At 40.1% G+C, this 23,798-nt stretch overlaps 1 protein-coding gene across 1 annotated transcript in view; it reads right to left on the bottom strand.

Moving 5' to 3' along the window:
* Positions 1–12,894: 12,894 nt before the first annotated feature.
* CHAT (choline O-acetyltransferase) overlaps positions 12,895–23,798 on the bottom strand; it is a 203,175-nt gene continuing 192,271 nt past the window's right edge. The window contains exon 15 of the mRNA XM_073596902.1: positions 12,895–20,160. Within this exon, the coding sequence (XP_073453003.1) occupies positions 19,897–20,160 (264 nt within the window). The 3' untranslated portion in view covers positions 12,895–19,896. The remainder of the gene's footprint in view (positions 20,161–23,798) is intronic.

Below are 23,798 nucleotides of genomic sequence, written 5' to 3'. Positions count from 1 at the left end.
GAAAGATTGGAAGAAAGTGATACATCATACTACACGATACAATCACCACAGACAGGAAACTGTGGCGTTGAGTAGTAAAATTCCAACGCGTTTCAACATGCTTATTTCAAAGAAAGTCTTCTTCAGGGAAATGTATCACAATCTAAAGAAAATTAAAACAGCAATGTTATGAGCTATGTGAAGCTATATACATATCTCGCATGTATTATGGCTACCACACCACTTACATCCTCCTAATGCACTTCGTGGGTAAATGGTATTTCCAGTGTAAAGGAGAGAGGTCCTAATCCTCCATTAGCTGACAATGTCCTATATCCTCTACAAGACGGCTGGATATGACATTACAATCCAAGTATTGGCGTTCCCAGCATCAAATATTTGATAGCTGTATAAAACAGGGTAAAAAAGAGGGTAATGAGAAAAAAGACAAAAAAACCATGATAAGGAAAAGGAGGTAATAGAACCTTCTCATATGCCGGTATTCAGGTATATAGATCCCAAATAAGTACACTTACTTGCAACAGGGAATATAAGTCCAATCAACCTGGAGCAGTCTGCATACCCTGGAAGCCCTCGGCTAGTAATCGAGGGAAGGAGTGACGCCATTTGCCTTCTCTGGCGTCCTTTTAAGTGGTGTGGTGGTACATGCGAGATATGTATATAGTTTCACATAGCTCATAACATTGCTGTTTTGATTTTCTTTAGATCGTGATACATTTCCCTGAAGAAGACTTTCTTTGAAATAAGCATGTTGAAACGCGTTGGAATTTTATATCTGTAATAAACGTATTTTTACTTAAGTTCATAGTTTTCATTGCCTTAAAAATCCCAATAGAGGTTTATGCAGTTTTCCCCTAGATGTGTTCTAACTGTAGGGGGGATGGGACTGACTAGGGGAAGAGAGAGATGGGTGTTCATATGCAGTATGAACACACGATCTGTCTCCTCCCCCCTGAGAGAACTGGGATTTGTGTGTTTAGACACACACACACACACATCCCCGTTCTTATTCTGTAACGAGCAATCGCGGGTGCCCGGCAGTCATCGCACTCCCCGGGCACTCGCACCGGCCCCGGGGACACGCTTCGGGCGTGCGCGCGCCGCTGGAGGTGTCTTAAAAAGCTGATGTATAGCTACAATGGCTCGCTCAGGGAAGCCAAGCTGGTCCAGAAGCGGTTAAAATGCTTGTAAGATCATATGATCCACTCTATTTCAGTAGTATATAATGTACAATGTGTGTGTTTCTATAACATAATTCCGGGAAAGAGAGCTCCGGCGGGTCACAGAAGCCCAGAGAGGTGCTATAATGGAGGTATTTGGCACAATTATATTACAGAAACACACACATTGTACATTATATACTACTGTAATAGAGTAAATTATAGGATGTAATAGAGTAAATTATAGGATTTTACAAGCATTTTAACTTTTTTAAGACAGCACATTACATGGTAAAACCTACCCTGAAAATAAGCCCTACTGTGAGTTTTGTTGCCAAAATTAAAATAAGACCTGGGCTTACTTTCAGGGAATGCACCAAAGTAGTGAGTAGTGCAGGAACCTCTTCAAAAATCGCACCATGCTGAATTGCATTGATGTGAACAAGCGCTATTGAAAACATTGTGATTTCAATTGTCATGCAATTCTGTGTGACTCAAGTCGCATCTGAAATCCCATTAGTGTGAACAGAGCCTTACTGATTGGTAGAGGTGGGGGCTGTGATTCATAATGCAAAGAGAAAGCTGTTGCAGAATAGGGCTGTGACTGATGCTTGAGGGCCACTGTGAAATATGGGGTTTGGCATTAGGAATGATTGATGGGGCAGGCCCCACAAAGCTCTGCATATAGGAGGAGAGGATTAGAATTTTCCCAGGCAATTGACCGGAGGTCTGGGCAGTGCAGTGTCTGTTCATGGCACAAGAGAGACTGAGTCTGTGTGGAGACTGTGGTGCCATTGCTGGATTTCTGAGACCAGGACTAGATTTCTGAGGCCAACCGACCACCAAGTTTTCTGGACCGGATTTGCTGTGTACCAGAAGTGGTGAGCTGAATCAACTGTGCTTATTTCATCATCATCTGCATTTTAATGCCAGTAGAGACTGCCCAATACTTAGCAGCCCAACAGTCATCATCTGCATGTAATTTTAAAAAGACAGTAACATGTGCACCGCTGTACTGACAGGCCTCAAGCTGTCTTAAATTTGATAGTTAGGCCCAGTAGTTACAGCCATCCCCAGGGGTAGCCCTCTCAGGAATGCGTAAGCAGGCTGAAGCAGTCAGTGGGTGCTGTCCTAGCTGGGAGGGCTGGGGTTAATACTTTGCCCAGTCTTTTAGGCTTTTTGGCAGGTTCCTGTCTGGGTCTGGTCAACTTGCCCTGTGTAAGAATAAAAGGAGACAATGGTCTGGTTCAGGGGAGCCACCGTCGCCCTGTAGGAGAGAGCTGCACGACAGAGAGAGAAGCCAAGGAGTTCTAGTGCAACTGTAGGTTGTGAGACCCGTAAGGGTTGAAGACAGGCGAAGAGACCCGTTGGAGTAGGAGAATGTCGTTGGTCATGGCCCGCAAAAGAGACTTTTCACTTGGGGTTCACCCTGAAGACACCAGTGCTGAAGAAATGCCTCTAAAGGACTGTAATTGTTGGACTACATCTTAGCAGGTATGCCAAGCATCACTTAGCCTGTATTTATAGTTTAGAGTAGGGAATTATCATGTCTTGCCTGTTGGACTGTGAAATGTCTCCTTCTACACCTTCGCCAAGTAAAGTATTAAAACATTGTCCTTGCCTGGTCTGAAGTTACTAAAGAGATGTATCGCAAGTAACTGGCACACACAGTTAACAGTGGGTCTTAACACATTGGAGCATGAATACATCCGAGTGGAGTTATGTAAAGACATAAGTTGTTGCCATGAGTGATGGACGTATAACAAGCAGCCTGTTGATAGCGTATACCTGTAATACCGCGTACACACGATCGAACTTCTCGTCGGTAAAAGATATGATGGCTTTTCCGACGGGATTCCGCTCAAGTTTGCCTTGCATACACACGGTCACACAAAAGTTCGCTGAACTTACGACCGTCAAGAACGCGGTGACATACAACGCTACGACGAGCCGAGAAAATGAAGTTCAATGCTTCCGAGCATGTGTCGAATTGTTTCTGAGCATGCGTAGGAATTTTGCGTGTCGGAACTGCCAGAATTGTATTTTCAGATAGAAACTTTTCCTGACCGAAAAATTAAGAACATGCTCTCAATCTTTTGCTGGCTGGAATTCGGCCAGCAAAAGTCCAATGGAGCATACACACGGTCGCATTTTCCAATGAAAAACTCTCATCTGTCTTTTGCGGGCTGAAATTCCGATCGTGTGTACGAGGCATTATAGGTGGCACGGTCTCTAGTAGCCAGCAGTCTGTTTTCCATATCAATGGGAGCAGATTGCACCACAGAGGTTCCCATCCTGTGTAGAGGTACAAAAGTTCAAGAGTTAAGTGCAGGGTGCACAGTGGGGATATTTTTTTTTTATAACCTAACCCTGCTTTAAACTTCTCCACAACCTTATCCCTGACCTGTCTGGTGTGTTCCTTTGCCTTCATGATGCTGTTTGTTCACTAAGGTTCTCTAACAAACCTCGGAGGGCTTCAACAGAACAGGTGTATTTATACTGAGATTAAATTACACATAGGTGGACTCAGAATGGTTCAACTAGATTTTTTTTTTTTCTCAATACATTTTTATTGAATATTTCAAGAAATAAACAAGTTACAGAACATAAAAGAAGCTCATAGTGATATACATTTTAGTGTGAAACATATTCAGAAGTGATGTTTATGAAAATAGTTTACAGTATGTAATCTAAACCTACAGATAATGTTAATAGTATGAAATCACCTTTTGTGTCATCAAAATCAGAATCAATAGGGCCATATAGACCAACATTTGTTGAATGTCACACATTTTGATGAGTTTATCGCTAGGAGACGTTCAAAAGTATAATTCCTGTTAACCGCTTTGATGATGTCTGTTATGTTAATGGCAGTTGTTGATTTCCAGTTGCGTAGGATCAGTAGTCGTGTCTCTAACAGTATATGTGTTACTACAGGTCTGAAGTCTGTGTGAAATTTCTCCATGTGTAAGTGTAAGATTGCCATAGTCGGGTCTGGGGGTGTTAGCATTCCGGTTATAGAGGATATTAGTATAAATACTTGGTACCATATGCTTTTAACTGTAGGGCAGTGCCAAAGCATGTGTAGAAGGGATCCAGTGTGTCCACATGCTCTCCAGCAAAGTGGTGAAGTTCCGGGGAAGTAGGTTGCTAACCTATATGGGGTGTAGAGCCATCTGTTAGCCATTTTAATTGCTAGTTCCCAGTGCTTAACACAGTGAGAGGCTTTGTGTATTTCCTTGAATGATTGTTGCCATTGTTCTGTTGAGAGGGTAATGCCCATTTCAACCTACCATTTTCCCATTGCTGTAGTTTTTATAAATGTGAGTTTATCCCTTATGTAGTTGTAGAAAAAGGATATACCTTTTGTGTTACTGTCAGCAGTTGAGTAGAATCGCCACAGTTTGTCTGGAAGGGATATGATTGGTCTTGTGTGAGATTTAAGAAAGTGTGTGATCCCCAGACATGTGAACTTCTTGTTACTCGGGAGGTTGTATTGTGTCATAATTTGGTCGATAGGTTTGAGTTGTGTTCCGTTATAGAGATCTAATATGTGTGTGATACCTTTTTTGGTCAGATTCTTGACCGTCAATAATGGAATTTTTGTCTCTAGCAGTGTCAGGGGTAGGTTGTAGTGTATTTCTTGTATGTCTTTATGTTTTTGTTCAAGTATGAACATCCATGCCCTTAGTGAGATCTGCATTGGGGGAGTTAATGATTTTATGTTCCATGGAGACCATCCATCGCTTAGCAGTAGTAAGGTCAGGTCTTTTGTTGGTGCTAGTGCTTTTTTATTGTCCACCCATAATGGTGTGTCATTGGTTTTGAACCATAGTTTGGTCTGATCCAATTGTACTGCCCAGAAGTAATCATATATGTCCACTAGGCCTGCCCCTCCTATTTTTTGGTGGGATGTGAGGATATTTCTGGAGCTTCTGGCTTTTTTACCATTCCATATGTATTTCCAACCTAGATTCATTATACTGTTAATATAGTGAAGAGGAATGTGGATCGACAAGGCACGGAATATATGCAATATTGTTGGTAATATCATCATCTTATATGCTGTAATTCTACCGAGCCATGAAATTTCCTTGTTGGACATATCCCTGAGTTGGGCCTCCAATTTGGCTACCAGTGGGACCAGATTAGAATTGACAAGTGTTGAGGTTCTATTCGTAAGTGTGGTACTGAGGTATGTGATGCCTCCTGTACTCCATGTGTAGGGTAGTTGTAACTGTAACAATTTGCGCTTGGGGGGTGATACACCAAGATCCAGTATTAATGATTTGGCGAAGTTAACTTTGTAGTATGAAACTTCCCCAAATGTGTTAAGAATTTTATGGGCTTGCTGTAGTGATGTAACCGAATTAGTCAAAATGAGGATTACATCATCTGCAAAGAGGTTAATGGTGTGTGAGCTGGAGCCAAACTGGAAGCCCGTAATCAAGGGGTGAGTCCTAATAGTCTCAGCTAGGGGTTCAATCATCAAGTTAAAAACTATTGGGGATAGGGGGCATCCCTGTCTAGTTCCATTTGTTATGTCGAAGGGTTTGGATAAAAATCCCGCAGCGTATACCTGTGCTGAGGGACATGAATATAGAGCCATAATGGCTCGTAGTATGGGGCCCTGAAAGCCAAACTTGGTGAGAGTCATTTTCATATAAGTCCAGTGGACTCTGTCAAACGCCTTCTCTGCACCAATCGACAGTAGCAGAGAAGGCGTTCAAGTTTTTTCAGCAAAGTTTATTATACTAACAATTCTCCTGGTTGCGTCTGAGGTTTGTCTCCCCCTCACGAAACCCATCTGGTCACGCTGTATGATATATGGGATGATGTCTGTCAATCTTCTGGCCAATAGTTTTGCATATATTTTTTAATCGGAGCTAAGGAGGGAAATAGGGCGAAAATTTGCTGGTGTGGTGGGTTCTTTGCCTGGTTTTGGTAATGTTACTATGTGTGCTCTTAACATATCTTGTGGGAGGGTGGCGGTCTCAGCAGCTTTATTGAATACTGTTGACATGTGTGGTGATAGGATATTGGCAAATGTTTTGAAGTATTCATTAGAGAATCCATCAGGTCCTGGAGATTTTCCATTGGGGAGTGTGTGTATTGTCTGTTCTGTTTCCTGTACCATAATTGGTGCATTCAGGGTCTCTAGATGGTGTGCAGAAAGAGTGGGGAGATTGATAGCCTGTAGGAATGATTCAATCTTTTCTACTGATGGTTGTGGTGTGTTGGGATCAATGTGTAGGTTGTATAGCGAGCTATAGTATTCTGCGAATTTGTTAGCTATATCTTGTGGGTTCATTATTTTGTGTGACAGGGTAGGATGTTTTAAGTTAGCTATTCTGGTTTTGGATCGAATCGCCTTTAGTCTATTTGCTAGATATTTACCTGCTCTATTAGCGTTTGCATGATAGTTTAGTTGAAGGCGCCTGAAGTGAGTGTCATATTGTTGTGATAGTATGTTTCTAAGTTTTTCCCTAAGGGAGTTTAATTTATCAGTTAATGGTATAGTAGGAGCCTTTTTGTTTTGTGTTGTAGCAGTGTGTATTTCTGAGAGAACAGTGTCAAGCTGCTGAGCCTGTTTTTTCTTTTCTCTAGCTCCTATTTGATTTGCCTTGTGTGAATTCCACAGGATATATGGGTCATTTACTGATCTATTATTGTCTGTGAAGAAATGTTTTAAGTGCTGAGATATGGTTTTTTGGTGTTGTGGTTCGTGGAGTATGCGAGTGTTGCAGCGCCAGATGGGGGGTGAGGAGGAGATTCCCCTCTCTGCAATGGACATAGATATAGCAGAGTGATCTGACCACATAATATCATGTATTGTCGTTGTTTCCACATTTTGTAAGAGCCATTTATCCGTTAAGAATAGATCTATGCGGGAGTATGAACAATGTCTGCTAGAGAAAAAGGTGTAGTCCCTTTCATTGTCATGTAGACATCTCCACATATCAAATAACTCCTCTTTGTGTAGTAATGATTGAAGGGATAATGTTCCTTTACCGGAGGAAGTATCCAGAGATGGGTCTGAAGTCACGTTGAAGTCTCCACAAATCAGGAGATTGCCGTATTTCATGGCGTTCGCTTTGTAGAGCACTTTTTTAAGGAATCTGACTGCGAATTTGGTGCGAACAACGTGACGATTGTATATGGTTTGGAAATAATGTCTCCTGTGGCAATGATGTATCTACCCTCTTCGTCAATAGCAATATCTTTAGGTGCAAAGGATAGAGAATTTTTAAAGGCCAGGAGGACACCCCCTTTTTTGTGGTGTGGTGTGCAGGCCATATAAAGGTGTGGGCAGTCCTTGTGTGCACAGTATGGAGTGTTATCGAGTTGGAAATGCGTTTCTCGGACGCACAGGATGTCCGCCTTTTGTTTGTGAGCTTCTTTCCATAAAGAAAACCGTTTAGCCGGGTGCCTTAAACCTCTAGCATTAATTGAAAGGCATGTAATCGTCATTGTATTATATGTGGGGTAGATCGTGTAGCTATGCCATAGGGGTACTCACTGTAACTGAAGTGCTCAATTCGTAGTGTAGTCTTGCCATTGGAGAAGGATGACTGTGGCGAATCGTATTCCGTGGATGAGGTGAGGTTGATTCGTATTAAGCTGCGTATATCACTTGAAACATGAGATGAAAAGAAACTGAAAACAAAAAGAAAAGTCAACATGTGTAACATAAAAAATGGATCCTAAAATTGATCCTCGTGCAGATGTAACTGCTATTGATGTTATAGGGGAGAGGGAGAGATTTGAATCAAGAAACTCGACCCTGGAGATAAATTCATGTGACAATGGGTTTCAGTTAGGAGCTTCCACCTGCATTTTTCTTATTTGAGCGCTTGAAGGATACAACTTGCCATTCATTTTGAATGAATGTGGGCCCTGCTGGAAAAGGTTGTGAAGTGGGCTGGTCAGGGATGATATTCCATCGCCTTAAAGCAGTGAGCCCTTCTTCTAGGGTAGATATTGAGACAGTGACCCCGTTGTGGGTGATAGAGAGTGTGGCAGGGTATTTCCATTTATGGAGGATTTTATGGTTCCTCAAGGCTTTCGTTATTGTTAACAAGTTACGGCGGCGTTGTAAGGTGTGTCTGGAAAGTTCCTGACGTTGGCATACTGCTAAGGGATGTTTTCTGGCTTGCGTGAGGCCTGGAGTACACGGTCTTTTATGTGGTAAAAATGCATCCTCAGTAAGACATCTCTGGGAACTTCGGCAGGGGGGAAAGACGGTTTAGGGACCCTATGTATTCTGTCCACCAGAAGATCATGTGCTGAAGCTTCTGGAACCAATGTGGAGAATAGGGTCTGGGCAAATTGCAGGAGCTGGTTAGGGGAACATCTTCTGGAATACCCCTCAGTTTGAGGTTGTTCCTCCTAGACCTGTCCTCTAGGTCGGCCATTTTGTCCTTTATCCATGTGATGTCCTCTCCCTGAGCTGTATGAGCCTCCACCATCACATTATAGCTTGTACTTCCCTCTGACACTCGTTTATCCCTCTGACCATGTCTGCTTGCAATATGGAGCGTAAGGATTAGTAACATATCCTTCAGTAGGGTGTCTGAAACGGGCCGGTCTGCAGTGGGAAATTCCTTAATGGGGTCCCCATCACTACTGCTTTGGAGTGTAGGATTGCTGTGAGGCCCGCTTACCTCCATGTCCGGATCGGTCCTATGTCTGACTGGAGAGTTCCTCCTTGGCTTAGATTTGGCTGGACTTCTTGTGGAGGGGCTGGATGGGCCCGAGGAGGACTCACTGGGCAGATTGGAGGATCTAATAGAGGCGGATGGTAGTCCGTTTTTGCCGCTGCTCGGATCGGGCCTGTGCTCTGGCCTACTATCTATCGCTCCGCTGCCATTTTGTTGTAGTCCGCGAGCGGTGTAATAGCTCGTCATTTTCTGCGGCTGCTGTGGGTTTTTACGATGTCTAGGCATCCTTGTGCAGCGGGATCTCACCGTTAGGATGGCAGGTTTATGAGTCGTGACTGGCGGCAGTGGGCTCTGATGGCTGTGGATTATCTCCTGTGGGCGAGCGGAGCTCCTGGGTTAAGTGTCCATCTTGGAGCCCGGTCGCCACACCCCCCCCCGGTTCAACTAGATTTTAATTAGGGGTATGAGAGCAAAGGGGGCTGAATACAAATGCACGCCACACTTTTTAGATATTTATTTGTAAATAATTTTGAAAAACATTTATAATTTTCCTTCCACTTCACAATTATGTGCCACTTTGTATTGGTCTATCACATAAAACACATTAACGTTTTTGGTTGTAACATGACAAAATGAGGAAAATTTCAAGGGGTATGAATACTTTTTCAAGGCACTGTAATAATAAATTTGAATATATTTAAGTGCATGTTTGGAGTTGCAGATTATCTTCTTCTACTAATTGTGTTATAAAGGTACCCTTGAGTATATACTTAAGGGTACCATTATAACACAATTAGTAGAAGAAGATAATCTGCAACTCCATACATGCACTTAAATATCTTCAAATTTATTAGTACTCCATAAAAGACAAATCTGTTACAGCAGACGTTAACGCGTTTCAGCCATGGCGGCCTTGTTCACAACCGTAGTGGCTGAACAAGGCCATCGTGGCTGAAACGCGTTAACATCTGCTGCACCATATTTGTCTTTTATGAAGTACTAATAAATTTGAAGATATTTAACCATTTCACTGCCAAGTCCGTATGCTGTATGGACCTACAGAAGTGCCTGCAGGTGGCCAGGTCACTACGGCGTACGGACCTCACTTCAATGACCATAAGCTTATATCAGAATTGCTCAGCAGACTCTGCTGAACAATTCTATAACTCTGATCAGTGCATTAAAACCCGCTGATCAGAGTTATTAACCATTAATGTGACCGTCCCCCCCACCCATGCCGCCGCTTTCATGCCCCCTGCCTCTCCACCCCCGCTACACCCTTCCATCTAAACCTGCCCCCCACTCTCCTCTCCTATCCCCTTCACCCCCTTCTCCCCCCCAGCACTGTTTACCCCCCTCCACCCGATCTGAACCCCCCTGCAAACCCGCTCCCCGCAGCCACCATCATTAGCCGGTGGCTGCGGGGAGGGGGGGTAGCGGTGCGGGTGGGGGTGAAGTAGGTGCTTGGAGGGCTTAGTAAACATGTGTTTACTAAACTCCTCCTTGTAGAAGAGGGGGAGTATGCAGCGATCACTACTGATCGCTGCTATGTGCCCACTGACACTGATAGCTGATATATTGTAATACTCGCGGTTACAATATATCAGACTGTCATTTTCTGAATTAATGAAATCTTTATACAAATTTTCAATCATTCAAGTAAAGTGATACAGAGAAAAGGGATTATCTTCAGTCCCTTTCTCTGTCTCAAAAAAAGAGATATGGGGGTCTGTTTAGACCTCTGATATCTCACCAAAGACCCCCCCCCACCCCCCAAAAAGCTAAAAATAAAAAAAGACTGTAAAAAAATGTAAAAAGTAAAAAAAAAAACAAAAAAAAAAACGCCCACACTCACCCCTCCAAGGTGAAGTTTCCCCGCCCCCCCACTCACCCCTCCACGGATATCTCAGCTTCTCCTCTCGGCTAACCCGATCCATCCTGATTGGCCAGGAGGAAAAGCCAGAAGACAATAGTGAATATCTATTTGCTTTTGTCACAAGTGGGTGGGTTCAGGGTGCAATGCTCTGCTCCCCGAGCCCAACCTTTTTCATGCCAATTAGAGCCTCAGGCTCTAATCATGTGGCTTAAAAAAAAAACTCATACAAACGTATGAGTTCTTCGCCATGCAGGAGGGCGGTGCCCTAGCTCCCCTAATGGACCGGCCGCTCCTGGTAAGACCCCTTTCACATGGAGCCAACTCTGTCAAACAGATCCACCTGCTCAGTGGGGGATCTGTCTGCTGATCCCCACTGAGCAGGCGGATAACAAGTCCGTGTCCACTCTGCTGATGCAGAGCGGACACGGACACAGCTCGCTATTCTCTATGATGGCTGCCTGTCCAGTTCCATCAGATACCATCCGATCCAATCTGATCTGCTAGAAGGATGGGGAATGGAATCCCCATCTGTCTCTTTTTAGCGGACTGAACTTGATCGGATGCAGGTGGGTGTAAACGGACACATGTCCATTTACATCAGCCACTCCATAGAGAACAATGGGTGGTCCGATTGGGCCCACCTGAAAAACGGACAGGCAGACCTGATTGGTCTGCTTGTGTGTAAGGGGCCTAAGGCCTTGTTCACACAGGGCATACCCAGCATACCTTTACAGGGATGCACAGGTGTTCCAGGCATCTCTGTGCAGACAGTCCCATTGATGTCATTTGGGATATAGCACCTGCACGAACAGAGCCGTTGCTCCCAATTTTACATCCATGTAGGTCTGCATGCATGTCCCTGAGCTTACACTGACTGCGTTTGGGGTCATGTACCCACACGGATGTCAGATTGGGTACAGCAGCTATGCCTATGCAGCCGTTGCATCCCAATTGACATAAATGGGATTGCTTGTACGGGGATGCACGGAACACCTGTGCATCCCTGTGAGGGTAAACATGGCCCCCCATGGGCATACACTTTAGTATGCCACATGTGAATGATGCTTTAGTACTAATTTAGCAGGAATTGTGTAAGTTACATTGTGTTTATGTGCAATATTAATAATTTTTGTGTATTTTTAGTGAAAATAGCAATATGATGAACATTTGCGCAATTATTGCGGGGCCCAAAAAATCAATAGCACTTTTTTATATTCTACAGGTCATGTGCTTTTAGAAAATGTCTAGTTTGAGGGGTCTTTTAAAATTCTGAAAGCTGTAAGTGAAAAAATGAAAACCTCGAGATTTTTAGAGAAATTTTTGGGTACGTTCCATTTTGACCATTTTGCAAAAAGGCGCAATTTAAAATTTACAAATGTTTGTTATTTATTAACTCCATACAGATTAAGCTTTTATATTTAGTAGAGATTTAGCAGGAATTTTGCAAAATTAGCTGTGTTTTTATCTGCTAATAATGGTTTTAGTGTATTTTTTGTATATATGTGTGTATATATATGTATATATATATATATATATATATATATATATATATATATATATATATATTGGGGTCTAAAAAATCAGTAGCACTTTCTTTTTATTCTAGAGGTCATATTCTTTCAGAAAATATATGGTTTTGGGGGTCTTTCACAAATTCTGAAAGCTGTAAGGGAAAAATGAAAACCTTCAGATTGTTTGAGAAATTTGGATATTTACACTTTTGCGTCTGTTCAATTTTCACCATTTCGCAAAAAGGCGCAATTTAAAAGTTACAAATATTTGTTATTTTTTTAACTCAATACAGGTTAAACGTTTATATTTAGTAGGAATTTTGTAAAATTTGCTGTGTTTTTATCTACTAATAATGGTTGTAGTGTATTTTTTGCAAATACATTGGTTTGATAAACATTTGCCCAAATACCGCTGGGTCTAAAAAATCAGTAGCACCTTCTTTTTATTCTACTGATCATGTGCTTTCAGAAAATATATGGTTGGGGGGGGGGGTCTTTCACAAATTCTGAAAGCTATAAGTGAAAAATAAAAAAGCAAAGGAAAAATTGCAAATCTGGCCACCTGAGTGCACAAAATGGAGCACAGGGCCTGGCAGCAAAAGGGTTAAGAGCATGTAGGGAGTTGCGGATTATCTTCTTCTACCAATCGTGTTGCCAGCTGTGTGACTGCTCATCCTGCTCAGAAGGATTTTTGGACAACTTGGGGTAGTAGCACCGTTTCTCTCTTTTGATGACCTTTATAACACATCTGAGCAATCCAATACTGTGTTTCTGACTTCTGAAATAATCGAGTTACAAGATAATAAACCATGTGTAATTTTATTTTTTTTTTCTATTACCATCTAAGTATAGAGTTTTTTTTCTTAAGATAAACTTAATAAACTATTCACACAAAGGCAATTATATATTCCACATTATAAAAATAAAAGAACACTGTTCACTTAGCAGTTTGAAATGGATCAGCATTATGTTTGTAATAAATAATTCTTACATTGATAAAAATAATTCTAGGCTCTCTACAATAGTTACATTTTTTTCATCGGAAACTAGACTTTACTAGAAAACAGATATACACAGAGCACATACAATTAAAACAACATAAAATATGTTAGGGCAAAGTAAGACAGGTGCTTTCTCTAATTCAAGCAGCATTAGAAAAGAACACTATACTGTGGACCCTTTTTCTAGGGAAAATCAAAGGTGCATATAATATACTGAAATTTACTTTCATTACACTCCTTTATAAGCTTCTGGACATGAACAGGAAATGTCATTTTACACAGCCATATTGTTTATGAATGAGGCGCTCAAAGCTCCCTTATAACCTTTTTAAAATAAGCCAATACCCACCCTGGCTCTCATATCTGAAGCAACCAAGAAGATAGTGGGGGTTATTTACTAAAGGTAACTCCACTTTGCACTACAAGTGCACTGCAAGAGCACTTGAAAGTGCAGTCGTTGTAGATCTGAGGGGGACATGCAAGGAAAATAAAAAACAGCATTTTTGCTTGCGCATGATTGGATGATAAAATCAGCAGAGCTTCATCTCATTTCAGAGCTTCCCCTGAGATCTACAGCGATCTACAGTGACTGCACTTACAAGTGCAGTTTCAGTGCACTTGTAGTGCAAAGTGAATTTTCCTTTAGTAAATCAACCGCATTGTTTGTTTTATACAATAATTCACTCGGGGCAGTAGGCCATAAAATCTAATCTACAATCATCTTTTACTGTACTGACTGCTCAAAATTGATGAAATGTAAATGTTAATAGGTTGTTTTTTTCCAATGCCTTACTGGATAATTCCTAATGGGATTTAATTTAATAATATTGTACAAGAACCTATGACAACAATTTCCACAATCTTTGAACACATTAATGTAACTACACATAACTTTTAAAGTCTGACATTTAGTTAATTGCAGTCCCAGCGTGTGATTTTCTCTTTGCATTTTTTAAATTCGTAAAATGGTTAACAGCTTTCATATTTTACTTGTATTTAAACATTTGAACGTTAACTGTGTATTAAGTGACATTAAAAAACAATTTTCCATACTGCCATGCAAATACAGTTTTTTTCCCTTTAAGTATGTTCTAAAGCTAGAACTTTTATACATTTCATTTCAAATTCAGTAGAGGATAGTTTAAACTGCCATCTGTGTCCCATTTGGAAGATATCCCATCAGTTTCCTGTCCTGCAGACAGCAGAAATAGAGAGAATCTCTCCAAAGTGAGGAAGATCCCAACAATGGTCACCAGCACAAATGGGGAGGATGAACGATGGTAACTTGACACAAGGCTGGCTGTCCCCCTCGTTTATGTCTTTTACATTTAGAAAAAGATTTACTAGCCTGGCTAATAGCAAACTCTACAGTCTGTTACTTGTTAGTAGATATGCCAGTTTGTATTCTTTGAAATTCTTAACTGATATTGAATCCTCGCAGACACCTATGTCTCAATCCTATGCAAAAGGGCACCTAACTGCTGCATGGGCAACTTTGGTAACAAATCACTAAATGCACAACAGCACCAACACACTGATATGCTAGAGCTCAAATCCTTAATATATGCAGGAGTTTAAATCTGAATTATTGGTTGAGCTTAGGAAAAATGCATATATGTAAATTGAATTATATATTATGTGGAGGAATGTTCACAAAAAATAGCACGCCCAGTGGAAAAATATTTATATGTTTGTGGCGATAACTGTAATTATTTTAGCTCTTTAAATGTCAATTACTCTGCTCACAAGGAGGCATTGGTAGTTTTCTCTTTCTTTAATAACTCATGCTTGAAAAAGAGAAATATATATATATATATATATATATATATATATATATATATATATATATATATATATATATATAAATATATATATAGTTCTTTAGAGATACACGTACACAGTATAAATTATTACAAATATACACACTTACAAACATCTCTATATTTCATTATGCATAGCTTTGTTTGAGGCTGGATCATTATTATTACTTACAAGTTTGGCACTGAAGTCTTATTGCAAACAAAATTAGACATTGTGGGAAATAAATAGACAGTCTGTCTTTGGATGGTCTCCAAATCGCAGCAGTGGTACATAAGCAGCCACTACTCCAGCACTTGCCAGTAATATGCATAAAGAAAAAATCACTTTTGCTCTGAATCAAAGACATTGGATCATTTTGCCTCAGGAGTCACTGTGTTCCTTAAGTCAACAAACCAACTTTATTCATGTTTAACAGCATGCAAAACTGAGGTCGATTCTATACCCAACCAGTTAATGTTGCAACTTTACCAAGAGCAACATGAGATCTTGTTGTTCATGACAAATAGGTGTGCTGTTGGTCAGATGTTGGTTTTATGGACACACTGATTTCTGAATTATTCTACAAACTGATACAATATCTTTACCATGGGTTCATAGCAGAAACAGTTTTTCCGTTATGTGTATTACTTATCTTATGGAATTAAGAAGCAAGAAAGATCAATTGCTTCTGCACATGTCTTGACTTTGCTTAGTGACTTGTAAAATACAATTTTTTATACAACAATTGCATTGAATAATTTTCATATTTAATTTGTAACAAACTGCATTGTGCATGGTTACTGTGTAAATGGAGGTCAACACTTGCAGTAGACTAACATTTAAGAAAACGTGCACACTCCTCATTCTACAAGCTGACCCTTAGGTTATAGTAGTTCAAAACCTGATGTGAATTGCTTGTTTTTCTGCTACACAGTTCATCCCAGAATTAAATTCATCACTGCTGTTCTGCTGTTCATAACAAGCTACCCACAGACATGAAATGACTTACTCAAAACAACTGGATTGGGTGACGAAGTCATGTCTAAGAGACCTAAGCTTTTCTTACAGCCATTCTCTCTTTAAAGGAACAATTGATTGGCTGGTAAGAATATCCACCTATAAACTGATTGCCCTTCGGTGTCTATAGGTGTTTGACATTTCTGGAAGATTTCAGACATAGAGGCTCTGCATAGAGGAGTGAATGCCTTATTAGATACAGCATGTTTCATGCTAAGCTATGGAATAATATATTTATCTAGCAAGGTTATGTCTTTATACATCGTTATACATTACCGCTATTGCCTTTTTGTAAAATTGAGCATTATTTGGTACATCATGAACATTTTCAAGATAAGTTTTAATCTGTATATCTAGAAATACTGATTTTTTCCACTTTGAAACTGGCAGTGTGTTTCTCCTACTATCTGATGGTTATTGTTTGTTTTTTTTTTTGTTTTTTTACCACCGACATAACATGCTTAAAACCAGACTGGTTGCAGACAAAAACACATATAAGTTATGTTGTATTAAGCAAAATCTAATATTAGTTTACATACACAAGGTCTTGACTCACTGAATCCAGTGTAATTTAATTTACGTTCGGAAATCTCCATTTAGGTAGTGCTTATTACGGCATAATTGCTGCATGCTTCTACTAATGAGACCTTAGCAATGTTAATCAAGAACTACATTATTTACATACTAATTACACAAGATTCTAGTTTGGTACAATATTTTACTCTGAATAGACAATTGTGTACATGAATTACAAAAAATATATATTTTTAAATTACTAATGAATCGATGCATTTTTTATTGCACTCAGTAACTTTGCAGAAATATAGAAGATGAATGCATTTGAAATTCTCTTGGTGGATAATATATATTATTTTTGTAAAGTGCATCATATACAGTACACACACACACACACAAATTTCAGCCTTCTCAAATAAATGCCTTTGTCTAATATGGCTTATCAGGTAAACACCATTTTTTCAATAAAAAGTAAATTCAAAGCTGATAATAATGAAACACTTTCTCCAACACGTATGTTTTCAATGTAAAAGATAGCCCATTCTAAGTTCAAAAGATTAACCCCATTTTATTTGACTGGATTTATATATAATTTGTCTATTTGTAAATCATTTGCAGGGTTTTTTATACTTTATTTTTAAAGCTTCTTATTTATATGTTATCACTCTAATGCCCCGTACACACGGTCGGACTTTGTTCGGACATTCCGACAACAAAATCCATGGATTTTTTCCGACGGATGTTGGCTCAAACTTGTCTTGCATACACATGGTCACACAAAGTTGTCGGAAAATCCGATCATTTTGAACATGGTGACGTAATACACATACGTCGGGACTATAAATGGGGCAGTAGCCAATAGCTTTCATCTCTTTATTTATTCTGAGCATGCGTGGCACTTTGTGCGTCGGATTTGTGTACACACGATCGGAAATTCCGACAACGGGTTTTGTTGTCGGAAAATTTTATAGCCTGCTCTCAAACTTTGTGTGTCGGCAAATCCGATGGAAAATGTGTGATGGAGCCTACACACGGTCGGAATTTCCGGCAACAAGGTCCTATCACACATTTTCCGTCGGAAAATCCGACCGTGTGTACGGGGCATAATAGTTAATGTGCTGGTCCTCATCTAGTAGTCTAGGAATAACATGTGGTAGCAAACTAAATTTGATGTTCTTTGTGCATGTCTCTCAGCCGGCGGGTTTCATGCCACTCTAAATACCCTTTTATTTATGCACATCTACTGTATAAAGCACACCGCTAAATAAATGTTGATATTTCTATTGTATTGCTTTAGAATTTAGCATTATTACCAACCACATTCTGAGTGCTACCTTTTTTTTGCTCTTCTTTCTTCTTTACTTGTTAATTTGCATGTAGCCTACAAGCTCAAGTGTTGGGGATTAACAAACTGGCATGAATATTGAATCAATTACAATTTCACAGCAGTGATTGCTATATTTCAGTATTTTCTAATGAAGTCCCCATGTCAAGTGAACAAATGCAGCTAAGAATTGATGAAATATTGTTAACACTTTTGGGGAGACAGCTGTTTTATCATTCTCTAGCCTGTACCAGGCCAGCACAGTGTTTACAATGCTTGCACCAGATTCAAGCTGAAAAAGGATTGTTTGGAGGACTAGCTCTTAAATATAATGACAAGTCTGTTAAAGTGGACCTTAAATCAAAAAATTAAGATTTGCTATATTATAAGGAACATCTAGAAGTGGTAACTGTGCCTAAGCGGTATTCTAAAAGGTTTACCTTTTGTCTTGAATTCCTCCTGAAAAATAGCAGTGCGCTTTCTGGCATGTAAGTGTAGGTACTCCTGTACCTACAGCCTCTGTGGTGTGAGATTTAAGACACTGCTACCTCAGAATGCTAGTCTTAGAAGATTTGAAGTGGGTTTTGGTTTTCACTACTGTGATGCTCACTGTTCTTCCTGCTGAACTGACAGCGTATGGTCAGCTTAAGTAAACACTGTGCTTGCCTTAAGCTGGCAATACATGAATTGAAATTTGGCCAGTTCAGCAGCTGTCGTCCCAATTGTGATCCATGTATGGGCAGGATGGTTGTATAGAAGTTGATCAGCCGGTGTTGCTGATCAGAATATTTTGTTAACGGGGAAGTCTCCCTGCTGTCAGAATATAAAAGCTCAGCAGGAGGATTCCGTCATCCACCTTAAATGTGTGGATGGGGGAATTGAACAAAAAAAAAATAAATAAATAAAAGACTAATTTATGGGCTGCTTAACTTTTCTCCTCAATAGAGATCGGTTATCCTTTAAATGGAAACCCTGGGACATGGTAAGAAAGTAATAGTATAAAGTATATTTTAAAGTATATCTTTTATTATATTTGTTGGGCAGGGGAGCCCTGAAACCATATGCAAAGCAGCATACAGTCATTTTATAGTTCAGAGGTCACCTATAAACCTTTTTTTATGTTGTTTTATTTTAACTTTTATCTCTTTAAAATGGTTAGATGCCTGGGGGGAGTCACCAGTTAATATTGATGCACAACTCCACCAAAAACCTTTGTCACTTCCTGTTTTTTTCTCTGGCACCATTAATTAGACAAGGCATGTGGGTAGGAGAAATATTCCCAATGGGGACAAACACAGTAGGTAAAGGCTGATATAGTTTTTTTTGTCATTGCTGGACCTGTGTATCAAAGTGATTGTAAAGGGAAAGATTTGTTTTTATAACAAACATGGTATACTTACCTGCTCTGTGCAATGGTTTTACACAGAATAACCCCAATCCTACTCTTCTGGCTCTTCCCCCCGCTGAGTGCCTCCATAGCAAGCCGCTTACTATGGGGGCACTCAGGCGGGCTTGCTCCCAAGCCACTCTCTATTTCTATTGACACACACAGTGCGGCTAAGCTCCCCTCTGCTCCCTGTGATTGACAGCACCTTGAGCCAATGGCTCCTGCTGCTGTAGTGATATAGTAGTAGGGATGAGGCTTGATAATTATTATAATTCAAGTTATTTCTGCAGCAATGTCCTACAGCTGTTGCTTCTGAGCCAGTGAGGAGGGAGAGAGAGAGCAGTGATGCTGCTCTTATGCAACAACGCTGGATTGACATCAGGCTCGGGTGAGTATGAGCGGGGGCTAAAAGGGGATCTGTACACAGAAGGTTTTTTTTTTTTTTACCTTTAATGCAGAGAATGCATTAAGGTAAAAAAAAACTTCTGCCTTTAGAACTACTTTAAATCACTGACTAAAATTTTAAAGATTTATTTTAAAATGCAAGGTCACTTTATTTTGACTTATCTTTCCTTTACTCTTATTTACCTGTTTTAGCAAAATACATCTACTATAGATGAATACATAAATGATTTAAAGTCAGCTAGGTTCCATGCCCATTCTTAGACTCTGATTTTCTTTCTTTTGCTGGTGTTTGTGGCTTAGAGTTGTACTTTAGACAAAGGTCCCCCATATCAGTTAGGCTTTCTTCCAAAGCTTTGGCAAACATAGTGGATGAAGTCTCTTTACAGTCTCGGAAACTTGAGATACAGAAAAGGATGTGTTCAGGCTGGGGATTATAGCAGGCACCATATCCATCTGGGACCACTGGGCCGTAGCAGCAGAACATTTCCATTGTGGTAGGAACCTGGAAAATCATTGAAAAATATCCAAAGGTTAGCACAAACCTACAGAGGTTAGCAATCTGGTGTCAATCCTTCAAAGTAGCAACTTTCATTAACACAAAACAATCTTACTAAAGAGCTGACTGTTCAGTAGTGTTTAACATCTTCGATCACATTTGAAATAGAAAATGGCTTTTAAAGGCTGGGGTAAGAAACTATTGACATACGCTTGTAATATCAGTAGCAACAGTAACATGTTTAGGAAAAGAGACCATATGACTTGGTTTCTGCTGTTACAATGTTATAATTGTTAACCAAATGAGCCTTTTTTATACCAACAAAGAATAGAAATCTATGGCAGATCGTATAGCTTTATCCAGGTAAAACTAAGAAAAGAGATACTCTACTTGTAGTTTTTCACTGATTAAGCTTCAGTGGAAACATGTTGCAAAAGTTTCAAGATGATTACAAACTAGTAAAAAAAATGTATTGTGGGCAGTGCCATTCTGAATGATTGTTTTTTTTTTTTTTGCACCGTCCAGTCTAAGCTCTCACTTCTGAGAGCTCTTTCTTCTTTTTAGCTTTCCCAGATAGAACTTTACCTTAATCCCAGATGTTTCCCCCTTTGTACCTTTTAGGTTCTTTGGACATCTTTCTGGTTTAATAGGGGGCTAGAAGGATGGGAAGTTTCAAAACACATTATGGCCATACAAGGTCAGATGTAATGCACCTAGAGTGCAATTCTAACACTTTACAGCTCCTAGACCCCACTGGTTTAGTTGAAGTCCCAGAGAGTATTTTTTTTTTTCCTTGGAGGGGTGCCTGTTTTGCACCTTGTAAATTAGTTTTTGTAGTCATTCCTAATGTATTACTGTATACATAATTATACAAAATATATCTTTTTCTCTGCATTAAAGTAAAAGACTCCCCACTATCTATTTTAACCCAACTCGCTCCCCCCAACTCCTAAACACTTACGTGACTCCTCTCAACAATCCAGCGCTGTCCTTGCAGCACTCCTCTTCTCTCTCCTGGGTCTCAAGCGAGAATCTGAGAGCAACGGGAGCCATTGACTACTGTCAGTCAAACTCCTGTGATGCGGTAGCATGGGCATGCCTTACTGTTGAGGTGCATGTCTGTGGATGCACACAACCCAACTCAGAAGCATGCCCACATGGGTACACTCATATCACATGGCTTGCTAAAAGGGGACCAGAAAGAGTTTGAAAGGAGTTGACAGTGCAGACAGGGGACCGCCAAGCAGGAGGTAAGGGAATGCTTTGTGCAATATTGTTGCACAGAGCAGGTAAGTATCATCTTTTTTTATCTTAGTAAAAAAAAAATCTAGCCTTTAATAAGACTATATATTAGGAATGAAAACAGAAAGAATTAGAAATGCATTTGTCTGTCATTTTTCTCAATGTAACTTGTATGTACTAGTTCATCTAAGTAGTAGTAACTTATTATGCAGGCCCAGATATTTTACCAAAAATTTAATCTACAAAGTTTTTTGACTAAATAGGAATAGCAAATATGTGTAATTATTACATAGCTGCAGAACGGTAAAGCTCAAAGCTTGTTTTTCGATTTTTGTTGAGTTTTTTCCCCTTTGGGTGTAATGCCCCGTACACAAGGTCAGAATTTCCGACAGAAAAAGTCCGATGGGAGCTTTTAATCGTATATTCCGACCGTGTGTATGCCCCATCGGACTTTTTATATCGAAAATTCAGACGGACTTAGATAGAGAACATATTCTATATTTTTCTGACGGAACAAATTCCTATCGGGTAACCCTCTCGTCTGTATGCTGTTCCGACGTACCAAAAATGATGCATGCCCTGAAGCAAGAACAAGACGTTGTGCGTGTTGTCCCGTCGTACGTGTTGTACGTCACCATGTTCTTGACGGTCGGAATTTGGTGTGACCGTGTGTATGCAAGACAGCTTGAGCGGAATTCCGTCGGAAAAACCTTCAGAGTTTATTCCGACGGCAAAACCGGTCGTGTGTACAGGGCATAACAGTTTGAAAAATTAATCTGCCGGCACAAATTATTAGTGTGACAATAGGATAAGAATTTTTACTTTTGTAGTCAGTAATTAGCAGCATGGCATTCATTGCCGTAGGTTTACAATCACAAAAACTGTATATGACATTGTGCACGTTTAATAATCATACAATAAGCGTGAGTGTCACCCAGTGCATTTTAGGTATTCATTTAGACCTAATGTGGAGCAGTATTTTAAAAAATCTGCATTTCAATAATTACATGTTTAAACTTATTTACACATTTATGTTCTCTGTGGGGGCCCTGATGTAGTACCCTCATGCACTTCTGCAGCAACAGGTCACAAGGTCAGCTGATTGTACTGAACTGTTTCTGCTTGGGTAGATAGTGCAAAGCTGGGGCAGTTCTACTTTACTTAAAGATAGCCACAGGATTTTACATGAAACCCTGATGTCAATGATGGTATCATGAGATTTGCTTCTTAAAGCCGCTTACTATGGGGGCACTTAGGCGGGCTTGCTCCCAATCTATATTTCTAGTGACACACACAGTGCGGCTCAGATCCTCTCTGCTCCCTGTGACCTGTGATTTACAGCAGCTGGAGCCAATGGCTTCTGCTTCTGAGCCACTAAGGAGGGAGAGAGAGCAGTGATGCTGCTTTTGTGCACAGCACTGGATTGACCTCAGGCTCAGGTAAGTATAAGGGGGGGGGGGGCTAAGGGGGGTGCTCTTAATAAGCATTAACTAGGCCAAAATAATGTCCTACATCCCATGGACATTTTTTTTTATTTACCCCCTTTCCGACCAGAGCACTTTTTTGCAATACGGCACTGAATTGTTTTAACTGACAATTGCGTGGTCGTGCGATGTTGCACCCAAACAAAATTGACATCCTTTTATTCAGACGAATAGAGCTTTCTTTTGGTGGTATTTGATCACCTTGGCAGTTTTTATTTTTTGCACTATAAACAAAAAAAGAGCGACAATTTTGAAAAAAAAGCAATACTTTTTACTATAATAAATATCCCCCAAAAATATATAAAAAAAACAAATTTCTTTCTCAGTTTAGGCCAATATGTATTCTTCTACATATTTTTGGTAAAAAATCGCAATAAGCGTATATTGATTGATTTGCGCAAAAGTTATAGCGCCTACAAAATAGGGGATAGATTTATGGCAGTTTTAATATTATGATTCTTTTATTAGTAATGGTGGCGATCTGCAATTTTTATCGTGACTGCGACATTATGGCGGACACTTCGGACACTTCTGACACTATTTTGGGACCATTGTCATTTGTACAGCGATCAGTGCTATAAAAATGCACTGATTACTGTGTAAATGACACTGGCAGGGAAGGGGTTAAACACTAGGGGGCGATCAAGGGGTTAGCGTTTTAGCGCTAAAAATAACGCTCTGAAAACGCTCATAAAATGTTCCCCATGCATCTCAATGGACCCTTTCACACTGAGGCGTTGCGCTGGCGGGGCGTTGAGAAAAGTCCTGCAAACAGCATCTTTGGAGCAGCTTTTGGGCGTGGAAAAAAACGCTTCAAAAAGCCCCTCTCCATTGAAATGAATTAAAAATGCTGTAAAAACGCCTGGATAGCGCCTATAATCCGCCCTGAGCTGTAGAAAAGTCACATGATCTCACAAA

The sequence above is a fragment of the Aquarana catesbeiana genome, linkage group LG08 (assembly GCF_042186555.1).
Source record: "Aquarana catesbeiana isolate 2022-GZ linkage group LG08, ASM4218655v1, whole genome shotgun sequence".
Classification (NCBI taxonomy): domain Eukaryota; kingdom Metazoa; phylum Chordata; class Amphibia; order Anura; family Ranidae; genus Aquarana; species Aquarana catesbeiana.
Note: the sequence above shows the minus strand (reverse complement) of the source record. Positions and strands in the feature narration are given on the sequence as shown.